A 22,044-nucleotide genomic window follows, 5' to 3' on the forward strand; every position below is an offset into this window, starting at 1 on the left:
TTTATTTACCTTCTATAATTGAAACTTTGTAGCCTGGAGTGGAGCTCAGAGCCGGAGAGGGCTTGGCTTCCTCCATCGCCAGGGGCAACCCAAGGCTCCAGCTCCGTGGCCACTGTCCAGGGCCGCCTGAAAGCAGGTATCTAGGATTTATTTACCTTCTATAATTGAAACTTTGTAGCCTTGAGAGGAGCTCAGAGCCAGCTGCCACAGGCAGGAAGTTGGCCTCCTCCATCATTGGGGCAACCAAGCCTCCTGCTTGCTCCAGCTCCGTGGCTGCCCGCCGCCATCTTGGTTGGGTCATTTTGCATATAGCCGCTCTGATTGGCTGGTGGGTGTGGCTCAAGGCATAGCGAAAGTACAGTCAATTTGCATGTTTGTCTTTTATTAGTGTGAAGATGACCTTTGAAGGTTACAGGCTTGCAGACTGCATTCCTTTTCTGATGCTCCCAGGCTGAGGGCCTGGTAGAGAACCCAAGCAGATAGGTGCCATGTAATAAAGTCTACCATTTATTGAGCACCTCTTCTTTGCCAAACCCTGAGCTAATTAGTTACCCACATAAACTCTAATCTTCCAACAACCCTTCACAGTTGGTATTATCCCTATTTTACAAAGGAGGATAAAGGCTAAAAGAGGATATAAATTTGTCCAAATATACAGAGTAGTAAATGGTAGGGATGGTATCCACACCTTTGCTCTAAGGCAGTGGTTTTCAACCTTCCTAATGCCGCGACCCTTTAATACAGTTCCTCATGTTGTGGTGACTCCCTACCATAAAATTATTTTCATTGCTACTTCATAACTGTAATTTTGCTACTGTTATGAATCGTAATGTAAATATCTGATATGCAGGATTTATTTAGGTGACCCCTGTGAAAGGGTCGTTCAACCCCCAAAGGGGTCGCAACCCACAGGTTGAGAATCACTGCCTAAGGTTTAGTTTTATACAAGAATAGAATTTTCACTATCTCTATTAGCTGTTAGCTTATTTGCTAGGCAAGAAAAAACATCATTATTGGACTTGTTCTTTTCTGTTCATCCTAAAACTAAATAAAAATAACACCTTGTAAAAGAGTTTAAATCATTAAGAAAGTCATGATCATTTAAAGAATTGACTTCATATTTGATGATTTTGATAATAAAGTAGCCATAGGTTTACAATACATAATTCCATCCCCAAACTGTTTGCTAATAATAGGAATTTGTGATCATCAAATCTTTTACAATTGGAACAAAGTTCAAGTTTAATTATGCTCTCGTTTACTGGGCTGTGATTAGGGGATGTGAATTGATGCTCCTGTAATGAGAGATTTAATATGTGCTTATTGAACACCCACCCAGGTTAATGAGGCCTGAGCAATTGAGCAGAAATGTTAATATAACCCTAGTCCTCAGGGAACATTTCGCTTGAAGGAAACAAGATAATTTGAAATTAAATGCTAAATTGTGAAGAATAGAATGTATTTGCAAAGGATAGACATCTGAACAGACATGAACAGGCTGGTAGGAGGTCACCAGTAGGATGGCTGCCAAGATACATCAACAGTTAATATTTACCTTCACGAGTTCACCACTGGAATGCAGCCTTTAGCTGAGATAACTCAAAATCTGATATGAATGGCACATTGAACAGTGATTGGTTTCTCAAAAACAGGCTTATATGAACCAACTCTCAAAATACCAACCTATAACCCAGAATTATATGTATTAAATTTAAAATAAAAATAGAACATCCAAGCTTCTGACTTGACAAAGAAGAAAATAAATTACTATTGATGGTTTTGTATATGACATGTGTGTCCCTGTATGTTCTATGAAAATGGCTTGATTAAATAGGCCTGTTTTTTAAAGCAAAAAGTCTCACAGTGGTGTAGAGAAATGGTGTGTGGAGGATGGAGGAGGAAAAGTATGGGTTAAGCAGTGGTTCTCAACCTTCTGGCCCTTTAAATACAGTTCCTCATGTTGTGATCCAACCATAAAATTATTTTCGTTGCTACTTCATAACTGTAATGTTGCTACTGTTATGAATCTTAATGTAAATATCTGATATGCAGGATGGTCTTAGGCGACCCCTGTGGATGAAGTATGTGTCCTGAGTTAGCTGAGCTTCCTAGTCAGAGGAGACAGATTTGAAAAAGAAGCAGTAAGATAGTTAAGCCATTGAATTAAAATACAGCATGTTGCATAACAAGTATTAAGCTAGTTTGCCACGTACATACAGCGAAATCAAAGTGCTCACCAGATGAATGGCCAGTATGTGAGAATATGAAGGATGATAACATTATAAAGAATTTCCAAAAATAATGTCTGACTTATTAATTTGAATGAAGTCTAGTGTCTTTTTTAAAAAGCTATTTGCATTTTTAAAGACAGTAAGTCATGCTTGTTTGTGAATAGCCAGAACTGGGGGGAAAAAGAAAAAATGATCAAGAGTATAAATATTACTTATATAGGAATACTTCAATACCACATGTATAATCATGACTCTTTGGTGGTGTGCTCTGTCTCTATATATTTGGATATATGTATGCACGTTAGCATATGATGTATGTGTAAGCTCACTCAACCAACCTCCATCCATCACACAACACTCATTTAGTCCCTGCTATGTATGCACCAAATATCATGCTACATTTGGGGACTAAAAAGATTATTAGATGGGCCCCTGGCTTCCAGAAAGCATTGACTCGTAAGGGGACAAGCACTTAAAAACATATAATTCAAAATCGTAACGGGTGTGGTGTGGGCCATGCTGCGAAAAGCTGCAGCCTTTGGCTGTGGGACTCACAGGCAGCTTCTCAGAGGAGGTCATATTTAGCTCAAATCTGAAGAATAAGTGAACATGTGCCAAGAGGAGTGTTGGGAGTAATGTGATTGATAGTGAGAAGCTTAAATCAATCAACGTTTTAAATATTGAGCATGGAACCCTCTAAAACAAAGGATTCCATGCTCAATATTTAAAAAGTTGCCATTATGCAATTTCTAAGTATATCCAACAAAATGTACCGCCGTTATGTGCTTGGAACCCATTAGTCATAACTTGGTGATATAAAGTACGTTCTTGACCTATGACAGGGATATTACTGCTGGAGTTGCTGTACTAAAAAATGTGATCATATTTGCCATCTGGTGAAATAGGCAGTCTCGCCCAGGTTGAGGTTCACAAATAACTAAAGCCCCAAGTAACCCACAATTACGCAGTTGCCCAAAGGCTCGCAAGTAGAATGGAAAGTTGTCTATGTTCATCAGATCCCTGAACTGATGCTTGGGGTGGGGGTACAAGGAGAAGGCCCACTGCTTGATCTTTTGTTTTCCTTCAGCATTTGAAATATTTTAGTTCTTAGACCAACCAAATGGAATGGGTCCTTGTGCCATAGTGTCCCATAGTAGATAAAGTCTGGGGACATGGAGATTACAAACAAATAAAAATAAAAAAAATAAAAATAATTGCAGTTTCTGCCTTTAAAGAGCTTATAGTCTAAGTTTATATTTGGAATTGCCCTATGCTAAACAATATTTTAAAGGCATTTAAATGCATATTTCATGTTTTAAACTCTAGTTTAAGTGAAAATATAAACAGCTTTATAATTGAAACCAGAATCCATACATGACTATAAGTGGCTATTTGTTGGACCTCAATTTTGCCTATGTGTGTGCTAATTAACACAGCTTTTCTGAACTAACGAGGCCTAGTTTCTGTTGGTTCTATCAAATTACTGAAATAATATTAAACAGAGGGTCTCACATTACCAAATGGTTTGGAACGCTCATCTTTATTTTTATTATGTTCTTGTCTACCTATAAGACTAATACCATTAAGAAGTGAGATGCATGATTGATTCCTGGCATTTTTCAGAGAGGGGAATTGAGGTAATAAGTAGGTAGATAAAAATTTTGGGGTATATGAATAGAAGTCATGAGATAATATAAAAAAGGCTATCCTATTTCTGTCAAGGAGTGAGAAATCTAAGAGAAAACATCTGGAGCAAAAGAGGAAATGAAGTGAGTGATACGTTTGAAACTGTTAAAAGCTGCTAAATTTTCTGGTAGCACAGGAACCTATTAAAGGCTATGGTAGGAATCCTGGCTATTAAAGCACCTTAAAGGGGTCATTTTAACAGGATAAGGAAAGAAATAAATACAGAGCAAGGGAAAAATTTCAAAAGTGAGAAGAGGAAAATAAAACAAACCTAAGGCCAAAAAACCCTGCCTAGGGATATTGCCCAGGAAGGCAGATTTAGCCAAGTGGGCACCAAGCCTAGTATTTCTTATTTCCCCTTTCTTGCTGCAAAATATGAAGTAATCGCCTTAGCAGGACTTATTACAGTGATCAAATCACCTAACAATCTGAAATGTTTCCTTTCATGTGAAGATTTTTGTTTTATTTTGTTTCTTGAGAAATGAGTTCTCTCTCTCTCTCTCTCTCTCTCTCTCTCTCTCTCATCAGGTTCTCTATATAATCAGGTTCTGTGGGAAATATAATCTCATATATAATCTCATATATCCCATAAATCTTTTGTCATAGTGGAAAGAGTGAACATGAGAGTCAAAAAAGTTGTTTTCATACTTTTAACATGTGGTATGAATAGGATGACTTGTTTCTCTAATTTCTGATATTCTAAATTTCCCACAAAAGGGGTTAAATTACTGTTCTTTTGTCAAGATTTGAAATCTCAGAGATGATATTCATGTCTATGGTTCACTAAATTTCCATTAGATGGTTTATTTTAGTCTCCACAGAATCCAGTTCTCTAGTGAAGATTGATTGTTTCAAAATTGTTAAGTAAACCCTTTTTTTAATTGAATATACTAGAGGCCCAATGCACGAAATTCGTGCAAGGGGCTTGGCCCCCGCAGCCACGGCTGCCTTACGCTCCCCCTCCCCCCCACCCACTGGTCATTCAGGAAGGTCGTTCTGCCGCCCAGTCTAATTAGCATATTAGCTCTTTATCATACAGGATTGGGTGACATTAGTTAATAAAATTATATAGGTTTCAGGTGAACAGTTCTATAATACCTCATCTGTATATTGTGTGTTTACCACCCAAGTAAAGTCTCCTTACACAACATTTATTCCCTCTTTTCCCTCTTCTAACTCCCTCCACCTTCTTTTCTCTCTGGTAATCATCATATTTTTGTCTGTGTCTATGAAATTCTGTTGCTGTTTTGTGTGGGTTTTTTTCTTAAACCCTTTTTAAAATAAATTGATACCAGCTTTACCTAACTCTGTCTCTGGAGTGCATATTTATTTATGTTTTTGAAGTATTCTAGGAGATTACAATAATTGCATAGATTGATAATGAATATCCTTAAAGTAAATATATACTTACCTAATGGGTAATATAAAAATTAAAGTGATATAAGTATAATTTCACCCATTATACCTATACTGTATTCTTAATATTCATACCCTAAATACACACACACATATGTGTGTATGTATATATGTACATGCATACATATCCTAAAGTTATGTAAAAATATATATGCATATATGCTATATAGTGATCACTGAAGAAAAGGTGGAAAAGCATATGAAATATAAGTAAAATTCCTGTTAGTTGTTGGAAACAATCTTATAACTTAAACACTATAGGTGAATGAAAAACTAGAAAGTTTAGAAAACTAAGAATTTTCATTAGATAATAAAAACTTTTTTCATTTATTAAGCATCCTCTTTTATACCAGATCTCATTCTACTATTGTTTTTTTGAACCAATTTTATTGGTATTATCTATAATAATAAAAGCATAATATGCTAATTAGACCAGATATCCTTCCAGACCTCCTTCCAGATGATTTTCCGGACGAAGCCGGGGCTGCGAGGGAAGCTTGGGTCCTGGGTGCCTGCAGGCAGCCTGAAGGAAGCCCGGGTCCTGGGTGGCAGAGGGAAGCTGGTGCCGGCCACCAGGGGGAAGGAAGGCTTACTTTTGCATGAATTTCATGCATCGGGCCTCTAGGATTTGATAAGGGATAAGGGATATACTTCTTATTCGAGGAGTCAGATAGAGGTTATGTCAAATACATTCTGAAATGTGCTTCTGTGTTCTAAAGGCTGACTTTTGAAGATGTGATTTGTGCTATATGGTGAATAAAAATAAATTTGTCCTGCAAGACAGTACATGAGTCTATGGTAGCTGTAGGTCTCCCCCATTTACCAGTTGGCATTTTGGAAGAGTTTTGTGAAAGTGACTTAGTTAGGAGGAGGTGTTATGACATCTTTGGTAGAGGTGGAGGTGGAGTCACTTTCCTTGATGGGATTAAGGTTCTCCTAATCTTGGGCCTGTGTGATCAGAGGGTAGGCCTTGCACAATACAGCATTGCACTGTGTAGTGCATTAGCTTAGCCACTCAACACTTTTGTTAGTATATGTTTTTTTCTCATTTCATAAGAGAGTGATATTTATAAGTTGGTTTCCATGCATCTTGCCTGTAGATAGTTATGATAATTTGGTGGTAACAGTGCTGTACAGACCTTGGAAAATAATAAAAGTTTCTAGAACATACTGTAGTGTGTAATATTCTAATAACATGCTCTGGGTATAAGCTGTGTATTTTTGACATAGCTAAACACACCAAAGGAAATGTTTTTGGTTCTCAAACCAGAAAAAAAAATAGCTAGGAGTTAAAAAAAAAAGAAACCTTCTATACTATCTAGTTCATTCCTTTATTTTGCCAAAGAGGAACCTGAAGCCTAGAGCCATTTTATATTGCACACCTATTTCCTTAAAATGATCAGTTCATCAATCAGGATGAAAATCTGTTCATCTATTTGTGTTTGTTACAGCACAAGTGTTTCAATCTGTTTTTACTGATGTCAAAATGTTAAATAATGAATTATGCTGGAATGTCTAAAAGATTTTTTTTTTAATTGAGAGGATTTTTTTTTCAGACTGCATTTAGGAGAACTTATTTTGTTATAAAATAAATATTCAGTAAGTATAAATGCTCAAATATATATATATATTTGAAGTTTTTTAACACTCATATTCAAGAACTGTACTTTAAATTCTCTGATATCCTGAAAGGATTAACATTTACATTTCACTTTGGTATATTCTAAAGGAAACTCATTTCATCATTTTCACAGACATGATCACAAAAAGGTAAATTTGTATATCTAAACAGATGAGCTCTTTAAAATGCCTTATGTTGATGATCATAAAATAAAATAAATATTTTATTTTAAAATCTTGCCTGAAGTTATGATAATGCTTTATAAGAATTACATGAATCCTGTCCAAATTTTATTATCATACTACTTAAATGTTTCCCTTAGCCTTACTGGTAGATAAATCCATATCTAGAATGCCTTGGTATTTGCAAATGTAGCAAGGATGCAGTATAGATAAAAACGGAAAGAAGTTAACCCATAGCAAAATCCTTCAAAGATGTCTTGATGAATGATGTCATGGCCTTTGGTAAATATGTTTAGGCAATGACATTCAGCTATTCAAAGTTCATACAGGAGGAGCAGCCCGTAGGGTGCCTTTCAGTAGTGGTTATTGTGGGTTTCCTATGCCTGGAAGAGTTTGGGGGCTGGGTAGATGAGGGCATATTCACAACCCTTCCTTCTTAATCTTAAATTTGATGCCCTTTAAGTAAACCTTGATATATACATTCCCATTTTAATATTCTTAGATATTCTAAATTCAGTGATTGGGATGCATTGGAGGAGGTCTTACCTTTTTGCTATACCCACCTACCTCTACTGGCACACTCTCTTTATTCTTATTGTGTGTGTTTAAAGTAGAAGGGAAAGTGACAAGATAATTCATGAGAGAAAAATTTTGCTTTAGTCTGAGCAGAATGTTAATTTCATTTTAAAATTTGCTCCCTCAACTTTCTTTCAATATTACAGTGGGTTCCGTTGTTGGCACATGTAATAAAGGTATACAGTGGTGGGAAAAAGTTGGTTAATAATAATAAATAATACAGTAATAAATAATAAAACATAAGAATAAACTCAGTTTTGTGGACTCATAACTATAAACCTACTTTTGCCCACTCTGTACTGTCAGTCATTCCTATGAACTGATATTTAATTATTACTTATTTAATAGTGAGTATGCAATTATTATGCAGTTAATAAGCAGTCAGATGCCACAGAGCATCACACCAGGCAGGCCTAGATGTTAATGAGAATTTTTTGTAAAACTAATTACAAGATAGTTATGAAGACAACTAAAATTTGTCCTTAGAGTAGAGAAGAACATGAATACTATACCAGATCTCCTGGCATTATTTAATTAATAGTACAATGATATGAGGTGGTGTTTCTATAAAAATGCATACCTAGCTCTGACCAGTTTTGCTCAGTGGATAGAGCATTGGCCTGCGGACTCAAGGGTCCCAGGTTCGATTCCAGTCAAGGACATGTGCCTTGGTTGCGGGCACATCCCCAGTAGGGAGTGTGCAGGAGGCAGCTGATTGATGTTTCTCTCTCATTGATGTTTCTAACTCTCTATCCCTCTCCCTTCTTCTCTGTAAAAAAAAAATCAATAAAATATCTTTAAAAAAAATGCATACCTACACACAAGTAGTAATAAACTGAGACTAGGTCTACTTTTCAATGACTGATCAGTCTTGGAAAAAATGCTGAGCAAAAAAATGCTTTTTATATATTAACTCAATAATCCCTACAACAATTTCTAAGTTGAACTTGATACTATTATTATGCTTTTTTATAGGATATAAAATACTGACACAGAAATTAAGTATTCATTATTTTCACAGTCTATTGATGAATCTGTCTTCAACTACATGAAAGGAGAAACTATATATATATATTATATATATATTTGCTTATATTGTTCTAGGCAAATTAGATTCAAGACACATACTTCCTCCCACAGGGAAGAATGACCAAGAAGGCTGGGGTATGCCATGAGCCAAAAGTAGTGATCCACACAATGTCTCACAGTATGAGGGCCTCTGAGGTCCACTCTTACAGGGCGGAATCTTCCATGGGTTGCATATGTGGTTGAAATAATAGCCATTATTTAAAAGCAAACAAAACCACTTATTACTGAGAAACTTATTTGTTAAAGACTATTAAACACTTTATATTTATTCTCTTGTTTAATCCTCTCTCATTTTGAAGAAGAAAATATGGAGAGTTTAAATCAGAATTCTCAATGGTAGATTATAAATAGTGACATATTGAGTTGGATGAGCCTTTGTTTTGTCCTGTTTAACTGGGTACAGCATTGTGTAATGGTTAAGAATACGAGCTCTGAAGTTTAAATAAAGCAAGATTACTGCCCCAGCTCTATTTCTCTTAGCTGTAATGACTTTTGCCTTGTTTCATTACTGCCCTGTACCTGTTTCCCCATCTATAATCTATAATAATAAAAGTGTAATGTGCAAATCGACTGAACGACCGAACATCAGAACAACCATCCAGATGACCTTACAGACTACCACGCTATGACATGCACTGGGGCCAGGCCAACCAAGGCAGGTGTGATGTGATTGGTCGGGGGGGCCCCGCCATTGCCCCACGATCGCCCTGCAGAGGGAGGCCCAGGACAACCTCTGTGGGGCGATCGATGGGGGGGCTCCGCAATCAATCACCCCACAGAGGGAGGCCCAGGCCACTGGGGGTGGGGGGGCTCCGCGATTGTCCTAAAGAGGGAGGCCCAGGCCACCCTCTGCAGGGCTATCGGGGGCTGCGAAGCCGGCATCCAGGGGAAGGAAAGCCTACCCTTGCCAAAATTTCGTGCATCAGGCCTCTAGTATGTGTATAAAACAGTGGCTATGGAGTGATTGTGCTTGAAATTAAATCAGTCAATAGTTATAAAGTATCTGTTATATAGCATGCACTACCTAATATTTGCTCTATTATTATTTTGTACAAATATTTTAGAAGGTTTGTTGGGATTTTTATTAAAAAATTGGTAAATCTGTGCTTTTTTGTCAATCAGTAATATTGTATGTTCTTCCACATATAGTGTTTATACTATGCAAATCGACTGAACAGCGGAAGGAGCAGTCACTATGACATGTACTGACCACCAGGGGGCAGACGCTCAATGAAGGAGCTGCCCCCTGGTGGTCAGTGTGCTCCCACAGGGGGAGCGCCCCTCAGCCAGAAGCCCTGAGCTGGGCTCATGGCTGGCAAGTGCAATGGCAGTGACAGGAGCCTCTCCCGCCTCTGTGACAGCGTTAAGGATGTCTGATTGCCGGCTTAAGCTGTCGGTCAGACATCTCTTGAAGGCTTCTGGACTGTGAGAGGGTGCAGGCAAGGCTGAGGGACCCCACCCTCCCGAGTGCATGATTTTCATGCACCGGGCCTCTAGTCTATAATAATAAAAGCGTAATATACTAATTAGACCAGACAGCCGAATGACCTTCTGGACAAAGCCGGGGCTGCGAGGGCCGAGGCAAGCCACCAGGCTGTGAGAACCAAGCCCCTTGCACTAATTGGGCCTTTAGTATTTTATAAAATATAAAATGGGTGCAATAACATTATCAATTTTTTTATGATTTTTGTGAGGATTAAATGAGTTAATGTATACAAATGAAGTAACAATATAGTTATTATTTTTAAAACTTATTTTCAATGTAAGTTAAAGCATGGATGAACACTCTGGTTCCAAATAGGGATCTAAAACTTATGTTCTCTGTATGAGGGGTCTTCTGCTAAACTGAAGGCTAAACCAATAAGCCCTGTAGAATAACTGTCATCTTATTAATGTCATTACTTTTCCCAACAAGCTCAGACTCCAGCTGACACTTGCAGAGCCAGGCCTTTTTAAGATCCACATCTATTTGTTGGCAGGATTTCCCGCTCCCGTCAGATTCCATAATTCATAGGGCAGATTTAATTGACAGAGTTTTAGTTCGTATGAACTAGAAACAGCCTGTTTTTCAGGGTTGGTTTATTTTTGAAGCTGGGTGTCTGACAATTCTGTTTACCAGTGAATTTATTTCTTTGGTATACTCCTTACAATCCTTAGGAGTAAGAAAGCAGTCCTCCTGGCCTCACAGTCTTTAACTTCCCACATGAGGATGAAAATTTTGTCTACAATACCAGACTTGTTTGTTAAACATAAAAGAACATAAATCCTCCTGGGTCCCCAGGGGTATGTTAGAGAAAGGGAGTGATCATTATAAACCACTTAGCACTGTAGCGTAATATACTAATTAGACCAGACAGCCGAATGACCTTCTGGACAAAGCCGGGGCTGCGAGGGCCGAGGCAAGCCACCAGGCTGTGAGAACCAAGCCCCTTGCACTAATTGGGCCTTTAGTATTTTATAAAATATAAAATGGGTGCAATAACATTATCAATTTTTTTATGATTTTTGTGAGGATTAAATGAGTTAATGTATACAAATGAAGTAACAATATAGTTATTATTTTTAAAACTTATTTTCAATGTAAGTTAAAGCATGGATGAACACTCTGGTTCCAAATAGGGATCTAAAACTTATGTTCTCTGTATGAGGGGTCTTCTGCTAAACTGAAGGCTAAACCAATAAGCCCTGTAGAATAACTGTCATCTTATTAATGTCATTACTTTTCCCAACAAGCTCAGACTCCAGCTGACACTTGCAGAGCCAGGCCTTTTTAAGATCCACATCTATTTGTTGGCAGGATTTCCCGCTCCCGTCAGATTCCATAATTCATAGGGCAGATTTAATTGACAGAGTTTTAGTTCGTATGAACTAGAAACAGCCTGTTTTTCAGGGTTGGTTTATTTTTGAAGCTGGGTGTCTGACAATTCTGTTTACCAGTGAATTTATTTCTTTGGTATACTCCTTACAATCCTTAGGAGTAAGAAAGCAGTCCTCCTGGCCTCACAGTCTTTAACTTCCCACATGAGGATGAAAATTTTGTCTACAATACCAGACTTGTTTGTTAAACATAAAAGAACATAAATCCTCCTGGGTCCCCAGGGGTATGTTAGAGAAAGGGAGTGATCATTATAAACCACTTAGCACTGTGTGCTGTGTATCATGTTGCCGTGAGAAAGTGATGTTTGATTGGCTCATAAAATAGGTTTAGTAAATCCTTTAAATACTGATGTGAGCAATTGTGCATGTTGGAAATTAATACTTAAGAGTGACTTATAGGATTACCATGTCTCCAGTACAGTCATCTGGGCATGTGCAGATTTCTGTATTTAAGGATGCGTATGCTTTGTGATTTGATTTTTGTATTAAATCAAGTGGTTTTATGATCTCCCTTTCATTTGATAAGGCCTATAGAATAATTTTATGCCATTTTTTTCTGTCTTCATGTTCTTTATGTTTTGGACTATTTTATGGTATATCAAACCAACCAACATCTGCACTGAATCCCATATTCTGCAATGGCATTCTATCATAAAAATAAGAACTTCAAATGGTGCCTTTTTCCATCCACAGTATATTCTCAGACAAGTTAAAAAGAAATATGATGTCAAGTGGCAATGGTTTTTGTTTTGTTCTTTTTTATTTTGAAGTCTTGATAGGAACAATGAGGCTTGCGAATACTTCACAGGTAGATCTTCACTTGGTCCATTTTACATGATTTTGAGTAAGATTTAAGTTTAAAAAAAGCTATTTTTGTGACTATATTCTTTAGCAAGAGGATTTACTGTTTTGATTAAGAGGGGAAACCTTAGTAAATAATAATATTATTAATAATTTTCAATTCCATAGACATCTAAACAATTATTGGGTGTGCTAATAAAAAATAATGGTAGAATAAGTGGGTGATTGTTATATACCGCTTCTGAAAAAAAATCTTAAAATGCCTAATTTACTATAAAACAATTAGTAGTATATGTTAAGTTCTACTGTTTTATACACAAAGGACATAGTACTTTTTTAGATGTTCATTTCAGTTAACCTTCAGGGAATGAAAAACCGTAGATTTTTAAAGCACTATGATAAATGTTTGTGCCAAACTTGTATGAGCATGTAAGAATTAATTGCCAGCTGTCTACCTGCAAATGCAGAAATTGCTACAAAGATTAGCGTGTGGGTTTTTTTTTTTAATGGCATGAAATTCAGTCGAAAATCTCCATGAAAATGTAACACTGTTCGTGTCACTCTCTTATTTGCAGGACTTAATTTTTAATATCAGGATATAAGTTAGATAAGGCAAGCCTTAAGACTTATTTCTTCCTTAATGAATTCTTAACATTTATAATCTAGATATTTCTGTGTATGGTTAAAAATGCCTTTTAAATATACTCCATTAAAATGGTTATGTGAGTTAGTTCTAGGTTTGTTCCAGATGATATTCTTTTCTTTTAGGCACTTCTATTAGAAAGATTATAGTAGTTATTTTGAAAATGGTGTGAAGATACATTTTGGCAGGATGTGTCTTGCCCAACCAGTTTATTGCATATGACTTCATCATTGTCAGAACTTCTTTGTTTTTTCTTCATTGACCAACTCACCTATGGTGGATAGTGCCCCTTAGTTCTCTGCCATCGCTCACAGGGGCTTTTCTCTTGTTTCCGTGCAGCTCCTTTTCAGGATGTTTTTGTTAAAGGGTCTTTTCTTTCGACCAACACTTAAAATGTTGTTTCCTGGCATTGCTCAAGTATGTGATGATTCTATGTTCCTTCTTTATTGAAACCTCCTGGCTGTGCCTTGTATGCTGCAAGGGTGACAAACTCAGCTGCCGATATGAGCAATTAATGTAAATTAATGCAGATCTGGGTGTTTGTTTGTTTTTTAAGCAGCATCAAAAGTATATGGGGATTTTTAAAAATTATGCCTGGCTGGCATGGCTCAGTGGCTGAGCATCAACCTATGAACCAGGAGGTCATGGTTCGATTCCCACTCAGGGCACATTCCTGAATTGTGGGCTTGATCCCCAGTGTGGGGCATGCAAGAGACAGCTGATCAATGATTCTCTCTCATCGTTGATGTTTCTATCTCTCTCTCCTTTTCCCTTCCTCTCTCAAATCAATAAAAACATTTAAAACAATAAAAATTAGAAAGAGCATGTCCCATCTACCACTATTTCCCCTTGGTCCCAGCCTGAGTTGATATGAAGGAACAGAGGCTCAGCTGTCATTCCTTCATTATCAGTGTTTACTATGTGCCAGGCATGTAGGTGCTAGGGATAAGACAGTAAATTAAACAAAGATAGCTCCTCTCCTGGAGCTGACACCAACTCTGGAGATTTGAGCCCTCATGGTCACATTAATGATATTTACTATTACCAGATTTTCAAATTTAACAAAGATCCAGATTTTTTTTTAGTGAAATTCTACTTTTTAAAATCTTAACTTTATTTTAAAGAAACAAACTCCCTGTTGAAATGTGTTTACCTGTTAGCAACACTAGCCTACAAAATAATATTTGAATATCTGACTCTGAAATACCTCCTCACCTACACTTATTTTTCCAGCTTGATCTCCATCTACTTCTTTGTTTTCCATCCTCTATTCACAACTGACCGTGCCTGGCCCCTTCTTTCTTCTATTACATCTTATGTATTGTACTTCTTGCTGGAATGCACTTCCATTCTCCCCACCCCACCCTTTCCACCCCTAGTCAATCAGTACTCACTGACAGCCCAAATGTTTCTTTGTAAGCTGACCCTAATCTCACTGTATAGAATTACTCGTTCTCTGCCAGTATTCCACAGTATTTCCTACATTCTCTCATTAGAGCGCTCACCAAAATGTTTTATAGACCCTGAGCCCAAAGAAGCTATAATTTCATCTTTGTATCCTGAGACTCTAGCATAGCACTTTATACCCAGTCAGTGCTTCCTAAATGCTTGTAGAATTATTGGCCAGGCCTGACAGCTGGCTCTCTGCAAACCAGCAGTGATGGTAACCTGCACCAGATAGGCACACAACGGACAGATACTCTATCGGTAGAGGCTTTGTTTCACAAGTAAACAATCTTGATGTAAAAATTATCATTTGATTTAAAATGGTAGTTATCAACTTCTGTATCAGATATAGCTGCAATAACTACTTAGGTCTTTGTACCCAACTCTTCTTACCCCTGACCCCACCCTCCCTGGTCCCATCACACACATACACCAAAATTCCTGGAATGGCTATATTGGCTGCTAGTGCATATGTAATTTATAAGCCCAGACTTGTCACATGACATAACAGAAATAACCTCTTCTCTTTGTACTCTCGTTTTCTTATTTATTGCTTTCAAACTACTAAGGTATATTAAAAGGTAGGTGTGGGCAGCAATGCAGGATAGACATGAGGAGCAAACTTTATTGAGAGGCAACTGAGTGGCAACAATGTTTGAGGCACTGCTCGTGTATTGTCTCATTATTCCTTTTTAAAAAATATTCCAGTGAGTTAGGTAGAATTATCCTCAATTTAAGGATGAAGAAAATGATGCTGAAACAGGTGAAGTTACACGCCATAAGAGAATTCTGGATACTTATTTTGGACAAAGATTTATAAGTATTATTAATTCATTATATACATTGTCCTTTTTCAACAGTTTTCTTCTTCTGTAAATTCAATACTGCACAAAATATATTATTTTTACTTGTATGGTAGCTACTGAATTTAGTCTTTTTAAACAAATTACAAATAGGTTTTCAAACATGTCAGACTTCCCTTTTAACGGAAGTTTTGTAATGTCCTGTTTAGTATTCTGAAGTGCAATTTATATAAGCAATTACCTATTTATCCTCTGTTGGGCCACTTACAGAAGGCAACCAATTAATGTCTCTCTTTCATATTGATGTTTCTCTCATTCTCTCTCCCTTCCTTTCTCTCTCTAAAATCAATTAAAAAAATCCTCTGGTGAGAAAATATCTATCTATATCTATCTATATATCTAGATCTGTATATCTATATAAATATGGATATAGATATAGATACATATGAATATGGATAAATCTAATTATTTTAATTGTGATGCAAATAGTTAAAAGCAGTATACCTGTGACTGATATGTTTTTTCAAAATAGTAAATAACTATTGGTAAAGTTCCAAAGTATTGAAACTTTCTTCTACTTATTTGATAGTTGAATTTCTGGAAACTTGGCTTAAACTAAAACTGGAAAACATATTTATGTTTATACCTAAGATAATATTAGATTCTCTACTCAGATGAACAATAGCAGAAATGTCATCTAATGAATATCCAGTGAACTCCTTGAAAAGCATGGAGGAGGTGGGGCAAATACTCATTTTCAGGACTTCCCACTGAACATCCATGGACCTTGCCCACTACATTTCATATGCTCTCCTCACCCCCAATCATTGAAACAACCTAAAATGCCTTTAAAAATTCCTGAAACATTCTCTAAAAGGGCAATACTGCTCTCAATGATCACCACTGCTCCAAACCTTCCAAACCAAAGTTAGCATGTGTTTATTAAAAAATTGATCATTTCTTATGTTTAAGACTCTGTGTGTAATGCATTATAAAATAAAAGTATGTCAGTACTGATTCCTTTCTTCAAGGATTTAACAGCATGAGAAAGAAGATGGATTACTTGCATATATATATATATTTAATATTGAAAATATTTTTTATCAAAAATAGGAAGATGACGGTGAGCTGAGAACACCTAGAGAGGTCTCACAAAGACAGTACTGCACAAAATGAGATTTGAAAGATGTTGCTATAACAGTGATTTTCAACTGGTGTGCCACAAGAATTTTTAAAACATGCACTACCTGACTATTTAGTCAGGGACACTGACCTCTTTTCCCTTAGACTGTCAAATAAAAAAATGACAACAACCAACATGACGATAGCTATCTGGTGTGAATGAATCAAGATTATACCTTTTGTTTTTGTCAGATTGGAAAATTATATATTTTTGGTGTGCTCCAGAATTTTAGTAATCAGTTTGTGTATGCCATGAGATGAAAAGGGTTGAACATCGCTGGTCTATAATGAAGGTCCCATCACGTTGCATCACAGATGAGTAAAGGGAGCCAAGGAGCCTAACTAGCATGAATGAGTTACTGTCAGAAAGTAATGGGCAGTAACAGCAGGAACTAAGATTGGAGTAAGGCTTTCAGGTCCAAGTGGAAATTAAATTGAATAATTCATGAATTGAATGTCAGAGATGCTTGCTTCATACAAAATATTTAAGGTTTGAGATGGCTATTTAGTGAATTTGGAGTTCACTAATAGTAAAATGAGAGGGCTTAGAATAAGGGACTCATGTTTCTTTAGTTTGGAATGCATTTTCAGTGTGTCTCCTTTTTTGGGGAATATTTGATTGTATTTACCCAGTTAAATCTGGGACGAACTCATAGCTGTGGTCTGTAGGTTTACTGCACCCCAGACATGAATTGCCAAAATGACAGATCATGATGTTGTGTCTCTTCTGTCTTTCTCTTTGCAGGTATGATTTTGTAGAAGTTGAGGACCCCAGTGACGGGACTATATTAGGGCGCTGGTGTGGTTCTGGGACTGTGCCAGGAAAACAGATTTCTAAAGGAAATCAAATCAGGATAAGATTTGTATCTGATGAATATTTTCCTTCTGAACCGGGGTTCTGCATCCACTACAACATTGTCATGCCAGTAAGTACACTTAGAGATCTGCTTATTTCATTAGCTCAGTTATTTGTTTGCGTTCTTTTTCCTTTTAAACTGGAGAATCGGGGAAAACAAAAACTTTTCTCTGGCTTAATTTTTATTTTAATAAATGTCACTCTAGTTATCACAACTTGAATTTCATCACAGTAGATCATTAGCCATGTTAAATACGTTTTCAATAAATGAAATAAAATGTGTTTTGTACAGCACTTAGACAATTGTAACAAACCCATTACCACCTAATTCACTGTTTGGTATTTCAGTGGTGATGAGAAATTAGTAGGATAGATAGAATTTTCTCTTGAACAAAATAAGAAATTTAGTGTATTTATTATCCTTATCACTTAGGGATCACCATCAAAATTTGGATTATAGAAATTCTTCCTGAATTAATTTTAAATATGGTCATATTGAATAATAAAATATAATTTTAGTTTTCTAGCATTTTTGTGACCCTTTATTATATGACTAGAGGCCTGATGCACGAAATTCGTGCAAGAGTAGGCCTTCCTTCCCCCAGCTGCCAGCACTGGCTTCCCTCTAGCACCCGGGACACGGGCTTCCCTCTGGCAGGCTGGAAGGTCGTCCAGAAGGATGTCTGGTCTAATTAGCATATTACACTTTTATTATATTACTAGAGGCCGGGTGCATGGATTCATGCACTGATGGGGTCCCTCAGCCTGGCCTGCGCCCTCTTGCAATCCAGGACCCCTCGGGGGATGTTGGACTGCTGGTTTCAGCCTGATCCTCACACTGGCAGTCCAACATCCCCCAAGGGAAGTAGTAGTTTGTGAAGTGGCCAGGCAGCCAGGGAGGAGCCCGAGCCTGGGCCAGGTACCACACGGCTCCTCCGTTCATCCCAGCCCCATTGTGCCTGCCGCCACCGCTGGCTGCCACCACAGCTGAGCTCGCCAGCCAGTGAGTCCGGCTTCTGGCGCCCATCAGTCGACTAGCTGAGCGGCGCTCCCGCTGTGGGAGCGCACTGACTACCAGGGGGCAGCTCCTGCGTTGAACGGCTGCCCCCTGGTGTCAGTGTGCGTTATAGCGACTGGTCAAACAGTTGACTGGTCGAACAGTCGACCAGTTGCTTAGGGTTTTATATATATAGATAGATAACCTTTCGCATTTTGCTAAATGCTACTCTTACCTTAAAGATGTGAAATTTCTGATGGCTCTAATTTTTAAATTCATATATATTTTTTGAAATGAATACATTGCAAAGTTAGAAAGCCAGCACTATCTGACATTAATGTCATTTTAATAAAATTATTTCTGAAATTACCTAAAAGTCCATCTCTTATGTGATATTTTACTATTTTTCTCCCATTAAGGCAGTGGTTCTCAACCTTGGCACATTAGAATCACCTGGGAATCTTTTTAAAATCCTGATTTCTGGGCCTCATCCTCCAGGCCCAGAAATCAGGATTTTAAAAAGATTCCCAGGTGATTCTAATGTGCATCCAAGGTTGAGAACCACCGCATTAAGGGGTCATATCCTTTTCTGCACCCACCAAAATTTATTTTTTAGTTGTATTTTTTACAAATATGTACATAACATACTTTTTATCATTTTATCTCTTAATAAGATAAACATTAAATATTAATTTTTAAAAATCAATGTTTTAGTAAAATAGATTTAAAAAAAGTATTTAGCTCAATTTTTCTACTTATCTTAATATTTATTCTGATTGAATAATTTTTATGGCTTTTGTGCCACCTACTTACCAAAAAAGATTTTGAAATTCTCATTGTAATTTAAGAAATCTATTTTTTCTGATTATAATTACTGTATTTTTAGTTGTATCATGATTGCTTTCACCCTTATTTTATGTATTATTTCAAACATTTGTATCTGCTTATTGCACTGAAACAGAAATATTGAAAATCCTTTGATATTTTTATCTCATTCTCGTAATAGTAAATCAGAAGTACTTATACAAATATGATGATGTCATCTAGTATAATTTTTAAATATGACCAATTACAGAGTGGTGAATGCTAAGGTGGAGGTGGTGGGTGGAGGTGGAAGAGGGCATAGAGGATATAAATGTTGATGGAAAAAATAAAACAAGTTAATATAAAATCCTATATAATTGATATCTTTAATGATTTTAGCTATTTAGTAAGTATATTGGGAACACAACATTCTGTTGGCTACATGAATTAGCATGTAGATTCTTGAATATAAACACTATGCATACAGCCAGGTAGCAATTCATGAGAATTCATGAGTCAAATCAGAAAATATGGAATTAATGCTTGACTTTATATATTATATTCACATTGTAATGTTAGCAGAAATTTTCCTTTTTGATTGCCCAAACTCAGGCCTGTGGAATATTATTTAAACAACATATTAAGAAATTTAAGTATTATTTAAGATACAGCCAAGAAAGCAACAATAAAATCCAAACTGAAGTTTGAAAATGGTAATTTATTCATGTACTAACAGTAGAATCATTTATTGTGTACAATTGAAGTGAAGGGAGATAGCTCTAAAATATATGCTCTAAATTATATTGTGAATCTTGATCAATGTCATTATACAGATTATCCTATATAATAAAAGGCTAATATGCAAATTGACTGAACCGAGGAACAACTGGTCGCTATGATGCACACTGACCACCAGGGGGCAGATGCTCAATGCAGGAGCTGACCCCTGGTGGTCAGTATGCTCCAACAGGGGGAGCACCACTCAGCCAGAAGCCGGGTTCACAACTGGTGAGCTCAGTGGCGGTGGTGGGAGCCTCTCCTGCCTCTGTGGCAACACTAAGGATGTCTGACTGACGTCTTAGGCCCGGTTCCCAGGGGACGTGGGCCTAAGCCATCAGTTGGACATCCCCTGAGGGCTCCCAGACTGCTAAAGGGTGCAGACTGGAATGAGGGACCCACCCTGAGTGCATGAATTTCATGCACCAGGTCTCTAGTTTAAAGATAAAAACCCAGCCATTTTATAGAGCCTAGATGAGTTCTAGGCACAATAGAGGTTCTGAATCAGTGCTGGAATGCTAAGTTGATCATACAACTCACCCCAGCTTCACTAACAGAGACACTATTTTTATCTGTAAGTGAATATCAGATTTATGAGCCTTGAGATGAGATAAAGAACCATAAGGGTCTGTGGTAAGTAACACCCATCCTCGAGTAAGAAGGGCCCTGCCACTTGGTATTGACCTATTACCAAAGATTTGCTGTGACTAACACTAGAAACGGCTTGAATTTGAGAGACTTTAGGTGAAACATGTAGCACTGATTATGTCATTAAAATTAAATTCAGTATATATGTAAATAGTTATTGAAATAGCTTGATAAATTATAAATATGGAGTTTGGTGGGATGAGAATTGACATTCTCTTGGTATCTATGGAAACATGTTTGGCATGGCAACTAAGTTGACCTGTAATGGGCTGCAGAAAATGGAGATATGTGGAGAAATAGCTTTAGGGACCTTATATAAATGTGCCTTATGCATAGAAAAACAGAGAACATGATGGTAGGGTCCTACATTGCCTAATAAGTGTGACTTGGTGTTTTTAATTTTCCATATTGCTTTCTGGATTATTGACATATGAATTTTACAATTTCACAAGCTTTCATTCTTTTGGGTTTAAATTGATTTTGACAATTTATTGGCCAATTCCTCACCTATCCTTTGTCTTGGTTCCCTATATCCCTCCCTCGTCCCACACAGCTGCAGTCATTCTACAGTCAATAACTGCCCACAGAACGAGCAAGATTTGATGACCAACAATTTGAAAAGTTATTTTGCTCTTAAGCCTTGCACAGTGTTTTGAGTTATCATTGTGTATTGCTAAATGATGCTCCTCCCTCCATCCACTCCCCCCAACATTATTACTAGCAGGGCAGCAATCCATCAGTCTTATCTGTGTATCAATGAATGAAAGCCTAAGGGAAGAAAGTTTGCCTTTTGGAGAAGAGACTTAAAAGTTCTTGTGTCATTTGCTCAGGGGCAAGTGCCCCTTCAAGTCCCCTCCCTCCACCCATCATCTCTGATACTTTTTTTATGTGCCAACGATGAGCTTCATACTTAGCACACCCAAATCCCCAGAGGCAATGGTCTCAATGCAAACCCACCACTAGGACCTTAGGAGCCACTGGCCACAGTGCTTTCTTACCTTGCTCATGATAAAAATGATATTAACTGCACATCTTTATTGGACTATTAACTTCCTACTTTTAGGTTTGTTATGAAATGCCTAGTACAATGCCAGACACATTGCAGCGGCTCACTAATGTCTCATAGACATTCAGCTGTTTCCCCTTAGAGCTGTCTAAAACAAGTAGCGCTGCACTAACTTCTCATTTACTCTGTTATCTTTGTAGCTGTTGCACAATAGTGATGATGCATAAACGAGAAAACTGAAGAATCACATATTCTCTTGGTCCTGATATATTAGGCTCTATTACCAAGAACACGATCTTGCTCTACTTAAAGAACTGAACTGTTTTTGTTTTATTTTGTTTTGATGAGGAGTGAAACATTCAGATATTAGGCTACTTAAAAAAATTAAATGCATACTTATGAA

The 22,044-nt window shown here is 37.2% G+C and overlaps 1 protein-coding gene across 1 annotated transcript in view; it reads left to right on the forward strand.

Annotated features, from left to right (window-relative positions):
* Positions 1 to 22,044, forward strand: part of PDGFC (platelet derived growth factor C) — a gene marked incomplete at its 5' end in the record, with an annotated part of 86,246 nt that overhangs the window by 14,987 nt on the left and 49,215 nt on the right. Inside the window, one exon of the mRNA XM_014535024.1 lies at positions 17,299 to 17,479. Within this exon, the coding sequence (XP_014390510.1) occupies positions 17,299 to 17,479 (181 nt within the window). The remainder of the gene's footprint in view (positions 1 to 17,298; positions 17,480 to 22,044) is intronic.

This window comes from Myotis brandtii, unplaced genomic scaffold (assembly GCF_000412655.1).
Source record: "Myotis brandtii unplaced genomic scaffold, ASM41265v1 scaffold136, whole genome shotgun sequence".
In the NCBI taxonomy this organism is placed as follows: domain Eukaryota; kingdom Metazoa; phylum Chordata; class Mammalia; order Chiroptera; family Vespertilionidae; genus Myotis; species Myotis brandtii.